This window comes from Lonchura striata, chromosome 17, assembly GCF_050655825.1.
Source record: "Lonchura striata isolate lonStrDom1 chromosome 17, ASM5065582v1, whole genome shotgun sequence".
In the NCBI taxonomy this organism is placed as follows: domain Eukaryota; kingdom Metazoa; phylum Chordata; class Aves; order Passeriformes; family Estrildidae; genus Lonchura; species Lonchura striata.
In genome coordinates this window covers 14,391,936-14,407,011 of record NC_140719.1, presented here as the reverse complement: position 1 = coordinate 14,407,011, position 15,076 = coordinate 14,391,936, and the positions used below count along the sequence as shown (strand labels likewise).

Genomic DNA, 15,076 nt, shown 5'->3' with positions numbered 1-15,076 from the left:
AGACACCTGATCATATCTCAGTGGCCTGGATACTGGCGCAACTGTACGTTTATCCCACTCCTAACAGTCAGGTCTTGTTTACCCCATTCTGCATTAATTGAAGTTTCATACCTTATAGGAAGGGGCTTTGAAGGGAAGTTTTGCTGGAATAGGTACTCTGACACCAACAGGGACTCAGGGACTAACCCACTCAACTCCAGTCCCTCCAAATCCCACTGCCAGTCAAGATATCCATGGCCTACAGCTACACTGGGGCTGCTCCTGTTAAATTCAACGTTGTGGGTGAGGAGGAGTGTACCTACACTTTCATCACCTGTACTGTTATATGCAGCAGAACATAAAATGTAAATGCTGCTGGAGGAATGAAGCAGGGTATCCCTCCTCAACAGACCAGTCTTGGAATGGCATGGATGGATTGCCACCACCTGGCTGGATTTTTGTTTTGCTCTGAAAGTTGGATGAGGTGTTGGAGTACACAACTCAAATGATCATCTGTTCAGAACTAAGCAATTAATGCTGGCAAAACAGAGAAACTTCAAGAGTAGTTGTCTCTAAAGACTTTTGACTTCTAGTTGGTAGATCAGTATTACAATACTTCTTTTAACACTTCAGTAGTAGCATCTAAAGTGCAAGCTCCTCAGTAATCAAGTATCTAAATGTAGACAGACACCACAGATTTGCTCTAGAAGCATTTTAATTTACAAACAGCAATTCCGATTGACTTTATACCATAAAAAAGGCAATTTACAAGCAAGAAACAAATTCATCAGAACCAAATAAAGCAGCACAGAAATATTCATGTCACAAATCTAAAAACAAAGTGAATACAAGAGTAAAATATCATTTGAATAAATATTTTAAAGTTCATGCTGTAAAATAATCCTTAATGGCAAGTTACTCATTCTTACAGCATCAGCTTAGCTAGCTTCATTTACTTCACGTGGCGATGAAGTGCGGAGGTGTGAGGTTCCCGGTTTATATTGCAAGATAATGACACCAAGTCAAGTCATTCAAACTGTTCAATTATTTATCTTGAAAAATAACCATACAAATAAAATTTATTTAAAAATACAAATTTTCAGTCAGAAACAAACACTGTTAAAATCGTGCAAGAGCTCTACCTCTAACCAGATCTACAACCAGAGGTTCTCAGGCTGAGTTTAAAGGCTGCATCCCTGGCCTGTGGGAATGGGAGTCAGCAGTTCTGCATCTGCCATCGCAGGAGTGAGCTACAGAAGCAGGAAGCAAACCTGCCCAGTCAGTGATACGTGGCTTCACATCCCCTGAAGAAATACAGGAACACATGTCCCAGGCTTACTTATTTGTTTAGCTTTTTTTTTTTTTTTTAATGTAAACTTGTGTAACTTAATGCTGCCACAGGGATGTGCAAGTAGTATTAAATCTACAATATTAAATACAAGTATTCTGGCACTTGATAAAATATATGTAAAATGCACACAGATTATAAAGTTTGAACATTTTGAATGACTTTACTAAACTTCCAATTTGATCACTGAGTATTATGAAATTTACAATTCATGAAATAAAGAGATTCATATAAAGAATTTACATAATTCCCCAAATACTTTCAAATATAAAATTTAATAAATAACCCTGACCAGTCAAAAAGCACCATTCAAGGGTAAAATTCCCTTGGAAAATAGATTAGGTGTTGCATATTTGAGTCCCTTTCAATGGTTTCATGTAAAACCTTTTTAGAAAAATGATAATAAAAGAATCACAGTAAACTAATACAAAAATTAAAATAATATATATATATTTAACAGTAAAGCTTATTCAATATTTTCCCAGCCCTTGATTTTATTCCTGTTGTTCTTCCCATAATTCAGCCTAAACATATTAAGAGGCCTCATTGTTTTGTCTAAACTAAACCAAAGGCTTCAGCATAAAACATGAATTTATGCTGGGGAAGACCGCATTAAAACTCTCAATTTAGGCCTACAGTCTTCCCTGCTGACAGTGAACTGACAGTATCCTTTATGCTACAGAAAGATTTCACACTCAAAAAGCAGAGCCGATCTTGAGGCCTTAGTGACCAAACGGAACTTTTAATAACCTGTAAGTATTTACAAAGTTATTTTCTAAATGTATTTACAAGTTTAAAAGAAGTAATATGGAAGATAACTGACAAAGAAAACTAAAATAATAGTTTTAAACCAGAAACATTAGCAAAGGTATAAAATCCTTTATTTTCACAGTTTGTCAGAATAGATTAAGCATCTAGAGGAAAGGACACTGTCACTGTTTTCACATTTGTCTAGAATTAAAAAGGTAGATTAAGAAGAGACTCAATTATGAACCAACCTGTATAATTTCACTACTTATTTTGCTGTCAAATATTTCTTCACATATTCTATTGACTTCTGCATTTATTGTAAATGAAATGTGTAACAGCTCTGTGCTGAGAACTGCACAGACACGCAACACCGTACAGTGTTTCCACCCTTTGCTAAAGTGACGGGCTCCTGCTCGGTGGGCTGGTGCCATAAAGTCCACCGGGTCACGCCCGGTGTCGGTGACAGTGCTGGTCCTGGCAGCCCGCTATGTGACAAGGCACAGTGGCACTGCTGCTGCCAGGGGTGCTGCGCCCGGGGCGCCGCCCGAGCCCGGCGCTGCTGCCCCACAGAGCTGCACTATGGCTTGGAGGCAAGAGCGCTGCCCCACACTGCTGGGTCACGGGCTGGAGAAAAACGGATCATTTCCTGCCCCTTAACAGTCTGTTACAATGGTCTGAACCTGAACCTGTACAATCAACACGATGTTGTTTTCTTGTTTGCTTTTGTCTGAGACAATTTTGGATAAGTCACTCTTTGGTAAACTCAAACCATTTAAATACAATTACAAATACAAAGAACTAGATTTAAATAATGCTAAGATTGTGACACAGAGAAATTCAAGAAATATAAATTTGTACCCATATCCTGTTATCCTCAAGTCATCCTTCCAGGGAAAAAGTCACACCAAAGGCACCACAGCACTGGTTCAAGATAAAGGGTTAAGAATAACTGTACATTTCTTGGATTTTGCATGTCTCAAAATTAATTTACCAAACACACTTTTTGCATTTAATTACTTAAAACAAACACTCAAGGAAAAAACTGTATCAGAAACACCATGTTTTTAGGTGGGTAAACATACAGACTATCTGCCTTAGACACAGACTATCCCTTCCCTTACTGGAAACAAAATTTCTGTTGTTGCTTCAAGGAGAGAAACATCTCCCCACCCCCTGCCTCTTTATTTAGGCAGTTTTAGGACAAAGAGGCAAATGATGTACTTATTTTAACTGAAACTGCTCCAATGGAGCAGGTGGCAGTTATACTGTAAATCCATTTTTGAGAGATTAATTCTTATTGCAGAGTGTCACAATATTAAGAATTAGAGTATTTAATAAAGCCACTGCACAAATACGCCCCAGCTTCACAGAGGCCAAAAAGTTTTACAAGATAGCAAACCTATCTTTTTCTTTCCAGTAATTTAAAAATTATTTTCTAATTTTTGGGAGTTAAACAGCATGTTCACAAATGTATTTTCAGTATCAGCTAAACAAACATAAGACCCAATAATATAAAACCTGTATTCTAAAGAAGTATGTGATTAGTTTAATAACTAATTCTGTTCATCAGGTAGAATGTTAAACAGTAGTGTTTGCCAGCCCATGCTTATGAGGTCTTTTAAGCCATTGTTTTTTTGTGGTATGGGATTGTTTGTTTTTTTTTTTTGTTTTGTTTTGTTTTTTCTTTTTTTTTTTTTCTTTTTTTTTTTTCTGTTTGGTTGGGATTTCAAGGGAGTTAGTTTGCGTAGTGGGGCTTTTGTTTGTCTGGTTTTGGGGACTTTTTTTCCTTGACCATTATGTTTCACATGTTATATACTATACTGACCTAAATTATGAAGTTAGCACCATATTAAAAACACGTATTTGGTAAAACAAAAAAGATTTTAGAGTATTTTTAAAGTTGTTGGTAGCTCCTTTATAGAGAAAAAAACCACTGAAAAAACTGAGAAGCCATAGCAACTCTGTAATACTCACACATGAAATAACATATTGCTCAAAATTCCCATAAAGTATTTGTTTTTCTATACAAAAAAAGTACAAATTCCAAGTGCTGGCATGTCACTCGGAGATTTAAGTAGGAAGCCAATGTGCACCTGAAAACAGCTCTCTGTGAAGAGACCTATTAAAATACTGTTTGGAAATACTGTGGTTTAAACTACATCTCTCTCATGTTTTAACCAACCATGAAGAGTGATGAAGTTAAGTTTAATTACCTGGTATGGTTCTACAGTACAAAATGAAGGTAGATTCTGAGGCCAGTAAAAACACATTTTAGACCACAATGCTACTTTTAAGTTTGCTAATATTTTTTTTAATATATAGATATATATATATATGTGTATATCTATATATATATAGATATATCTATCTCTATATATATAAAAAGGTCAGCACCACAGGTTGTCCAGCTTGCATTCTAGACAACTAACAAAACCTTTCAACAATTTAATCATAGTTTAATAGATTTATGGCATTTGGTTTACATATGTTATAAAGCAAAGCTATTAAAACAAGGTAATTCACTTTGCTCACTTTTGCACACAAAGTAATAGTTTAATAAAATGAAAACCAAACAACATTTGTTTAAAACCAAAATAATCCTCCCAAAGTCCGAAGTGCTAAACCCTAAGCAGAGAGGAGTCCTAACGGTTGATAGAGTGGCATATGGTATTAGCCTTGACAAAGAACAGGGAAAGTGAAAGCATTTTATATATATAAAGCAAATTTATATATATAAACAGTCTCACTACCAAAACCAGTTAGTAAGAGTGAACAGATTTCATTGTGACAGGAGAGGAATCAAAGCTGTAATATTCTCTCTCCCAGCTGCTGTGTAACTCATTACCAGCAAAAGGATTTAAGAAATAAAGGAAATTACAGCTTCTTTGAGCATTCAGCAGAGCTGCCAATCTTATTCTAATATCTTTCTCCACTGGCATTTGCGTCTCTCACCAGATCAATCAGCAGGGACACTTCACCAGACTCTTCCTAGCCTTTCCCCAGTACACTGTCTTTATATTCTGAGCATCTTCAAATATAAAAAAACAAACACCAAACAATTCAGCCTCCTTCAAAAACAAGTAATACTTCTGAAGACTTCTCCAGAAACGATTTCTAACTGATTTCCAGAAGGTCAGGAAAATTAAAAGGCTGTTACACTTGTACTGAAGATTACTAAAAGAATAAAATACTTTAAAAATACATTAGTAATGTGCTTATCTGTGTTTCACTTAGATGTAAGATTTTAATCAGATGTGTTAGACATTGCATGAATTTCCATACTAGAATCCATGGCTTCAGAAGCTGAAGCATCATTATCTACTTTCTGTTCCACAAACGCTTCTGTTCTGTCTGGAGACTCAACCCTGTTTCTCACTTCTGTAACCCCCGGGTGATTTTTTCGCAAGTGCTGGTTTAGTGTACCCTGGAAAGGAAAACATTTTCCACAGATCTCGCAGCGAAAGGGTTTGTCATCTGTGTGACCACGAATATGATACTCAAGTTGGTCCTTACGGGTATATTTCTTCCCACAAAACTTGCACACAAAAGGAGTTATTCCCATGTGCAATCGCATGTGTCGATCAAGGCTCCCCTTCTGGTTGAAAGACTTGCCACAGTAAATACAAATTAGCCTCTCATTGTATGGATACCAGTGACCTCTTGCATTTCTTTCCCGTGGACTATTTTCATATCCTGGATTACTCACCATGGATTCACTGTCAGTCCCTTGCACCAAGCCCTGGACATCACTATGCAAGTGACCCGTAGGTACTCGCTTTTGGCGTGCACGGCCCCCTCTGAAACAGCTCAGCATTGACCTTGAAGGGCTTGTATTGCTCATGCTTCCAAAGGTTTCTGACACACCTGTAGCCTGTGATGAGGCATGAGTAAATGAATAAACATGTTGTAAGACAGACCCATATGAACCAACGTTTACCGCCACCACCTGCTCTCCATCCACCATTTCAGTGTGATATCCATCATCACCAAGGGAAGAGCTATCAGAGCAGCTTGGCCTGTCAGACTTTTCCATTTTAACTTTTACCTCTGCAATCTGACTCTCCCTTACTATCAGGTCCCCTGGCTCATGATCACCTTCAATCTGAATCTCATATTCAGAGATACTCCCGCTGCTCCCTCGGTCTGAATGCCCTTCTTCTTGCAGACGACTACGAAGAGCTTTGACTGGAGTAGTTTCCATCCGAAGATCGCTGCCTGCTGTTGACTGTCGCACCTGAGAGCAATAGGGAGGAGATATCTCAATAGGGTTGGCAAAGTAGCTGCTGTCTTTAACGCCATTGCGATTCTCTGAATTTTCTTCGGCACCAACAGTAACAGAATCAACATCACCAACACTGATCTTTGAATGAATACTCTCCAGTATCTGTGTGCACTTGTCAATGACGCACTGCATCTGTAGGAAGCTAGCTGCAGTCAGAAAACTGACAACGTCCTTCAGTTGCAAGGACATCCTTCCAGTGTAACAAAAAGAAAGCAACTGCTCAAAAACATTGGGGTTTTTAATAACTGATATCGACAGGCCACTCATGGTGCTTAATGCTGAATGGTCACGGAAATACGGAGAACTGGCAGCTAAGACAGCTTTGTGGGCACGGAACGGCTGACCCTGGATGTGCACAATTATGTCACAGAGTTTCCCTTGCAAGCGGAGCTCGTTTAACTGGCTCAGAACAGTGTTGCTGTACTCCGGCACATCAAACTGAATGAAACTGCTGCTGTCCATTTCTACAGATGTAAAGAGTAATCTGAAAGAAAAATTAGAAGATTTAAAACACAGAATGAATACAGAGTTTTCTATTTCAAAAACAAATGCTTGCAAATGTTTTAAGTAAGATCACCCCATTGATCTGTTAAAGGTGCATTACAACAAAACATTTAGCATAAATACTCCATATAATAAAAAATCAGAGTCTTAATCTGAAAGATTTGAAAGAAAAATGTTTGAGCCACCCATGGGCTTTCAATTTTTTAAAAAAAACTTTCTTTTGTGATTTAAGTTGTATTTTTTTTTAACAAACCATGTTGTGAACTTGGAAGCTCATCTGACACAGCAGTGATTTCCTAGCTAGAATAACCTGACATCTAAATTCTAACCTAACTTAAAAGCCATGGGTACTTAAAACAGCAGGAAAGAACATTCAAAGAGGCCTTAAAGAAATGTACAGAGTTCCAAACAAAAGGTAAAGAAAAGCACTTTTCACAGATTACTATTGTAAAAAGCACACACACACTATCAGCCTGAGAATGTTGAACTGCAACACTACCCTACATTTCCAAGACTGGACACTAATCAAGCTCCCAAGAACCTTCAGACTTATATTGCTATTCTAGTTCTTATTAATGCAGAAGTCTAAAGACGTAAGATTGCCACCATACCTGCTTTTCCAATTGAACAAACAGATCTCAATATCATCCATTGACTTCAGATGCAGGAAGCATATCCAATGTATCACAATATACTAGTAGATTTTTTTCCTATTATGTTACATGCTGTAATAGGACACAGGAACAATTTAGATCAAATTATGAAAATTCAGGTATTCTAATAAGAAAATTGACAGGTAGAAATAGGATAAAAAGCCTATAAGGAAGCACTGGGGCTCTATCAGCTGACCCTCACTTAAAACTAACATTCACAACATTCAAAAATGGAATTTCTTTTCAGCAGACACACAAAAGCCAGCTTTCTGTCTGCCCATTGTTTGACTTAAAAAACTGGCAAAAACTCTTACAGAACATTCAAAATCAAGTTATGTGACTTGCTAAATACATTCTCTAACTTACCAGTGTCATTACCCATTAAAATGGGTAAAAGGGACTTCATTTGAGTTTTTTTTGGCTGAGATATCAAAGTGAGAAAAAAGACATTTCCTAGGCTCTTACATCTGAGGTGGGAAATAAGGACTGCAAGATGGCTACCAGAAGTGATATGACTGCAGCAATCCCTTCAGAGATGGCTCTGGCAGGGCAGTTCTTTTATTCAGCAAAAAAAGCTACAAAACAGTTCAGAGTTACGAGCTGATATCAGCAAAAAATCAAACAGCACAACCCATAACCTATCCCAGCTGTGAGGAAGTTACATGGCAAGATTAACTTTGCTTTTCTGAGCATCCCTGCCTGTTGTGCAGAGAATCACTATCCCAGACCCATGCAGAAGTTTCAGGAGTTTCAGAAGTTAGATGCATGTTTGTGTTATGAATGGTTGTTTTAAGGTCACTTAAGGAATCACCAGGGAGGAGGGAATGGATCATCACAATCTGTCACTTTCACTTGTGTCTAACAGGGCAGCAAGCTTCTTAGAAACACAACATAGGAAATCTTTAATTTGTGGCACTTATTAGCTATGCACAGATGCAACATCAGCCATTCCTGATTAAGTTTCTCTGCTAAATGGAGGAAGTTTGTGTTGACTTGAAGTGACACGAATGGACAAGTTACCTGGGTCAGGGACTCTGTACAAACCAAAAGACCAGCCCCCAGCAGCAATAATTTGGCATTCTAGTCTAGGATGTACAGAAAGTTTGTCACATATAGACAGTGGAGTTCCTCCTTACCCCACACTTCCCTAAGGGCTCTTACCCAGCAAAATGGAGAATAACTTACTCCTGGAGAAAATATTAAAATATAAATTGCCCCCACTAGCACTGGTTCAGACAGAAGGAATGAATTAAGGATAGGCACCTGAGAAGAAAGAAGATGGACATTTTATGTCTTTTAATAGAGGAAAAAAAAAAAATGTTCTTTTCATCACGGCATCTCGAGACGAATTCACAGTCCCTGGGACATGACCACACACTGAAAATGGACTGTAAACACATACTAGAGAAAGCATGAGAACCAGAAGGACACCAAGGAGATAGGAATCCATTGTGATCCTTGCCTATCATGACTGTTAGAACACCCCATTGTCTCCATACGCATATATATATATCTGTAAGTAACTCTACATCCCTGGTCTCAGAGTTGTTTCATCTTTCTTTTGGGATACAAAGAAGCTTATTTTGCTTAAAATGCTAGGAGTAAACAGCACATCCTGGCAGTGAATGGAGAGGATGAGATCTGGAGTTAAAGGTCTGTAAGTCTGTTCATCAGTGTAGCAGAAAAGCACTAAAAACCTGCAACAGTGATCAAGGGAACATACAGTGTTGCTTTGAGAGCAAGCAAACAGGTCAAGTACACACTGCCTAAAAGGCAGTGCACAACAAGATTCTACACCAATCTGCTCTTAAAAAACAAAGAGAGCAAGCTACAGCATACACCTGTGAGTACTTTTCCACCTTTATTTCTTCCTGTGACCTTGAAATCATCTGTGGAAAGCTGGGGTTAAATGACAAGAATTTTGAAATACAGCAGCAGTGGACAGAAGGGAATCCTTCTTCTGATTTCAGCCACAACCTTAAATCTCCAGCTAGAGGAGAACTGGCCAGGATACCAATGGACACCCCCAATTCAGGAGCAGGCCAGACTGTAGCAGGAACAGCACTGAAGCTGCAGTAATTTTGGCAGAGTTAGTACCAGAGCATCCCAACTTCCTTGTATCAATTTGGGAAAGCAAGACCTGGGGCGAAAATCTGGGCATTACACACATTAGAGAAGCAGGCACCACTTGCCATGTTTTATTGGTGAATAAGAGCCAGAAGAAAAATTATTTTATTTATCCACAGATGTCCCAAATGTCACTATCTAGAAAATAACAAGTAATCAATAGATTATATTCCCATGCACAATGTTTTATTTTATTTGTATAGAGGATCAAGTTAGCGGTTCCATAGTAACATTAACCAAAATAATGTTCTTATTCATCAGTGCTGGTATAACAGTGGTACTTTCAAGACAATAGTATTTATGGCTGAAAAATTTCTGAAAGAATCTGGGAAGATCACTACAGTTTGAAAAGGCTAGTAAGAACCCCCTCCAGTTTTTTAACAGCTTCCTTCAAGTTGAAATATCTCCCTAACCTCTTCTCTTTTGGGGTCAGGCATATAGCATTAAACTGAAGCAAGAAGGTACTTTAAAAACACAAATTAAATTTGGACACATCCACTGTATGCTCTAAAAAAAAAAAAAAAATAAAATCTATGCAGTTAACCAGACAGTCATAATGAAACTTACACACATATTGCTTACAGAACTAGCACAGGTGAAGAAGAAAAAGAAATCACGCTCAGTCAGAAGTCCCATTCGGAACCTTCCACAGTAACTCAGCACGTGCAGAGGGAACCGGTGTTATTTAGGCTCAGTACAGTCATATAGAACAATAACTCAGAATTATGACAGTTTTATTTGCAATATATAAACTCAAGCTATTTGGGGGGTAGTGAGAACTAAGATAACTTGAGCTGGATTCAATTATCCTTTTGGGTCCCTTCCAACTGAGAATATTCTGTGATTCTGTAAACTCACAGCAGTGTCAGGTACACTCACTGTTAAAAAGTAATGCATTTCGTTTTGCTTTAGCTTTCATCCCTGCCTGGGTGTTAGTGTAAAGTCAGGGCAAAGCCCTGCAAAATTTGAGACTGGGCACCTGTCTACAATTGGGTCCTCTCTTAACCTTTCCTCAAAAGTAGGTCAAAGTGTTTAAGGTTTTCATAAGTATTATGTATCCAAGAAACTGGCTGAAGGCACAGGCCAAAACTGCACACTAGGTTCACTAAGTCCTGGAAAGGTTTTGTGTTGAGCCTCATGTCTACTTTGGAGGAGATGATGCAGTCACACTCAAAAGAATCATATAAATTCTCTTTGCATCTGTACTACATTTATTCATCAGGGTTTTATATAGCAAATATAGCCCACAAAATGGCTTTAGTAGTAGTGGATCACTGCCGTATGTCTTCAAAGAAAAGTGTTCATTGAAGTACCTCTGAACATCAGAGGGATAGGTACTTAACATTTCTTAATAGATTGCAAAAGAAATTTCCTTTAAAATTATGTTCTATGAAAACCCTTATTTAAATTAAAAAACAAGAATAGATGTTGACAAACCACATTAGGCATTTAATTTTGCTGACATCACACAGTAGAAGTGAAGAAGCATCGTATAACTATAACACGAAGCTGCATGTCTGCCAACATAGTATTAGTTTCTGCTTCTAAGTCTGCACCTGTTTAATTTCCTTCACTCACTGAAGCATGATTCACCATTCCCACAGACAGGTGAATGATACAAATTATACTCATTTTAACTCACACTAAGGTGTGAGAAAAGATCCCTTGCATTTTCTTAAATTAGCTCAGCAACAAGGAATCCTTGGGAAAAAAAAACACATTACAAACCATTACTGTTATAGCAGTCTGTTGTACGGTTTTCAGTACCGTCGTCTGAGAACAGAAATGCATAGAAAAGTCGGGAGAGTCATAACGAAAGTTAAGACAAAAACAAAACAAAGTACTCCATGACACCAAAAATGCCTCTACCAGGCAACAAGCAACAGGACAAGAGGAAATGGCTTCAACCTGTGGCAAGGGAGGTTCAGGTTGGAAATTGGGAAGAATTTCTTCACTGAAAGGGTTGTTAAGCATTGGAACAGGCTGCCCAGGGAGGTGGTGGAGTCACCATCTCTGGAGGTGTTAAAGAAATGACTGGATGTGGCACTGAGTGCCACGGTCTGGTTGACAATGTGGTGATCAGTTAAATATTGGACTCGATGATCTTGGAGGTCTTTTCAACTTCAATGATTCTGTGATACTCCCTCCAAACATTACTACTCAGAATACAGAGAAAGGACAAGAAGATAAACAGGTATTTGTAGAAATCAGTGCACTCCTCCCTTGCATTTTGTAGGACCTAGTATCTGCACCATCTGTGTGAGAACTCAGGACATCATTGCAAATATCATTCAAGAGAATTTTATCCTAGGAATGTTACCTTATCAGCTATGATCATGGAAGGTTTTGGCCAAAAGTCTTCCTCACTCTTAGTCTTTTCAGACTGCATTTGCATCACTCTTCAGATTTACAACAGCCACATTAATTAACACTAGCTCTATCAAAGGAATACTGTCATCAAGTATGTCACAGGCTAGGGGGGTCTCCAAGACACCCTTGAAAAAATCTTTGAAAATAGGGGAGTGACTGATCATAGAACATTTTGCCAGTTTATGCCTCTCACAGAAGTGGAATACTAATTATCCTTTAAAAGTCAACATATAGCGCTCTTGGATGGCCTTAAATAACATACCACACAGCACTGCTGCTGTACTGAAACTCCATCCCCAAAGCAGGATAAGCTACCCCACTAATAAAAGTCAGAGTTTAATTTTGCAGCCAATAAAAGACCTCAAAAACCAAAGGAGGGTAAGAAACCCATATAATCTCCCAAAAACTGAGAAAAGTTTTCAGTACAACAAACTTCTAATAATACAAGCAGCACTATGCAAATATGTAGAATTGGTTTTTACATTAATTCTTCACTTCCTCCAAAATGCCCATTGGAATCAAAGAAGGTAGAGGCAGTTTGCTCAAATTATCTGTAGGAAAGCACACACAAAAGGTGCTTGTGGCATAGTATTAATTGGAAAACAGTCTTGAAAATCAATCTGCTTCATGTCTGGTTTGGACTACAATACAAAATCTGTTAGGTGACAACCACACAACAATTTAAAACTTTATTATTTTACCTCCTAAAAATGCAGAAAATGCCCATTTCCTCAGAAACACAAGCCAGTTAATTCAGGCTGAACTGTTGTTACCAGAAAACTTAGCTTTTACATTCTTGCATCCATAGATATCAGAACACTCCAGTGAAAATCATTATTCTTTCTCTGCAGCCAGACAGGCCATGTTCTACCCAAAGTACTGAACATCTGCAGTGAAACCTGCCTGACAGGTGAGGTCTCTGCTGTGCTGTGGGACACAACCTCACTAACTGCCTGGGGAGCAAAGCAGTAACCCCTGGAACTCAGTTGAGAAATGCTTTACTAGTTCAGACATTTGTCTAACAAAAATTTAAAAGTATTTATTTTTACCTCACTAAGATTCACAACATGATGTACAGAAAATCACTGCAAAGAGTGGATGATTTTAGCATCAAAATAAAATCGATTTATTTACATGTATGTACATACATGGACATGCACACATACGCACATGCCAACACCAGCAACACTGCAAACTCATTCTCAGTGGTCAGCATGGTGCAGCAGTGATATTGTTGGAAGTGCATATTTAGGATTTTATAGAAAAAAAAAGACCCTCTTATTTGAGCAAATATCCACAGAAAACAGGTATGAAACTGAAATCCAAGTGACACCTTCGTCCCTTATTCTCTTAACTGTCTTCCTCAAAATGCTTCCCTGCATGGAAGTGATTGAAAAGGAAAAAATGAAACACCTATCAATGCATAAAAATAGTTTCATCTAAGAATTAGAAACCTCAATAATCTCCAAATCTTGACTCTAGAAATCAAATTGCCACAACAGTAGTTGGAGATACACATCTATTTCTGAATGCAAAAAAAAAGTTACCAGGAGGCAAACTGGAGATAAGCCAAGATAAAAAGTTGCCTTCCAAATAAAACTATTCTGTGTATATGACTTCAGTATCAACAAATGTATTTTGCCTGATAAACAAAACAAAGGGGAATGTTGATTATACATACACTTCAAATCAGCAAGATCTTAGAAGTAATGATCAAAAACTTTTATTTTGTGCACAAATTCAACAATATCCCCATTATGTAACACTAAATAGCTACATTTTCTGAACACCTGACAACTTTGAGATGTCACTACCATTATAAAAAAACTCCAGCCTATATTTTGAGAGTGAGGATATATACATATCCAGAACTTTCACAAAGTGGGAAGAGAGCTCTTGAACATTCTGATATTACAATTTTATTTACTATCTAGGTAATACTTCATCACTACTGTGCATTTTAATCTGTCCGCTTTCTTTTTTTTTGTTTTTGGTGGAGTTTTGTTTGTTTTTTAACAGTAGACACCAAATTGTAGACTTTTTGGCTCCAATGTTTCTTTTAGGCATTGAAGTGACTATGTACTCCAGATATCAGCAACATTTTTTGCAGTAGATTTACAATAGCTGCAAAGAGCATATTTTCGTGGTGTTTTCCCAGCACACTGCTTAGGACAGATTGAACTGTTTGGAGCTGTCCCTGGACAGGCACTGAAACACAGGCACATTCTGATCCAGATGTTGAGTATTCTGTAACATGTAACAACTGCAGTGCAGCTAATCCTGTAGCACTTTGTTTTCCCTCGGAAACCAGGCTCACCCACATTAATCTTTCTGAGACTGTTCTGGCTTGTTCCAAATTAACTCTCAGCTCCGATTTACTCTAAGCCAATTCCAATTCTACGTGCTGTGTATACCTGCCAGGACTTGGAAAGCCCTTTGCATTACAGAGACTGGGGTTTCAGTAGAACGCCCACCTTCTCTGACGGAACAGCAGCAGCTGAGCGGTCCCCAGCTCCTGGCAGTGAACACCTCCCGAATGGGGCCAGGTTCGCGGCGCCCCGGTCCGCCGTGCCGAGGATTTTATGCCTTGCTGGGGTTAACAGCAGAGCCCGACACAGGCGCGGCCGCCCCCCGCCCCGCACGCCAAAGCTGCACCGGAGCCACCGGCCCTGGTTACGCGCCGGCTCCTGCGGAGGCGCGGCCGGGTGAGAGCCGCCGCTGCCGGCAGCCGGACAGAGCGCGGCCCGCCGGGCCGCGGCGGCCGCCCCGCGGGGCCTGCCAGGCGCCGGGACCCGGCCGAGCCCGGCCCGAGCCCCGGAGCGCCGCGGGCCGCGGGGCCGAGCGCCCCTCGCTCACCTGGGGCTGTCCGGGGCTCTCACATGGCGGGTCCCGGCCGGCCCGGCCCGCTCCCAGCGCCGCTTCCCGCCCGCTCCCGCACCGCCCGCACCCGGAACTGATTCCGCTGGCGGCCGTTCCGCTTCCTGGCGCCGCCCCGGCAGCGGGCGGCGCCCCGGGCCGCTCGGGCGCTGCCCCGCGGGGCCACGGCGGAGCCGCCGGAGCAGC

The 15,076-nt window shown here is 39.7% G+C and overlaps 1 protein-coding gene across 4 annotated transcripts; it reads right to left on the bottom strand.

Moving 5' to 3' along the window:
* Nucleotides 1-676: 676 nt before the first annotated feature.
* ZBTB34 (zinc finger and BTB domain containing 34) lies at nucleotides 677-15,021 on the bottom strand. 4 transcript variants are annotated; one of them, XM_021543742.4, is made up of 3 exons: nucleotides 14,870-15,021; nucleotides 7,475-7,588; nucleotides 677-6,843 (listed from the first exon to the last, which is right to left on the bottom strand). In XM_021543742.4, the coding sequence occupies exons 2-3, from the start codon at nucleotides 7,513-7,515 to the stop codon at nucleotides 5,322-5,324; spliced, it is 1,563 nt and encodes a 520-aa protein (XP_021399417.1). In that variant the 5' UTR covers nucleotides 7,516-7,588; nucleotides 14,870-15,021; the 3' UTR covers nucleotides 677-5,321. The 4 variants fall into 4 exon arrangements, with proteins under 4 accessions (XP_021399417.1, XP_077644063.1, XP_021399418.1 ...); XM_077787937.2 differs by lacking the exon at nucleotides 14,870-15,021 and adding an exon at nucleotides 14,488-14,758; XM_021543743.4 differs by lacking the exon at nucleotides 7,475-7,588.
* Between the last annotated feature and the right edge of the window lie 55 nt (nucleotides 15,022-15,076).

Bases quoted from the DNA above. Each gene is read 5' to 3' on its own strand.
- ZBTB34 (XM_021543742.4), bottom strand. From the start codon at position 7,515: ATGGATGATATTGAGATCTGTTTGTTCAATTGGAAAAGCAG. The intron at 6,844-7,474 runs GTATGGTGGCAA...TTTTTCTTTCAG, and splicing joins TTGTTCAATTGGAAAAGCAG to ATTACTCTTTACATCTGTAG.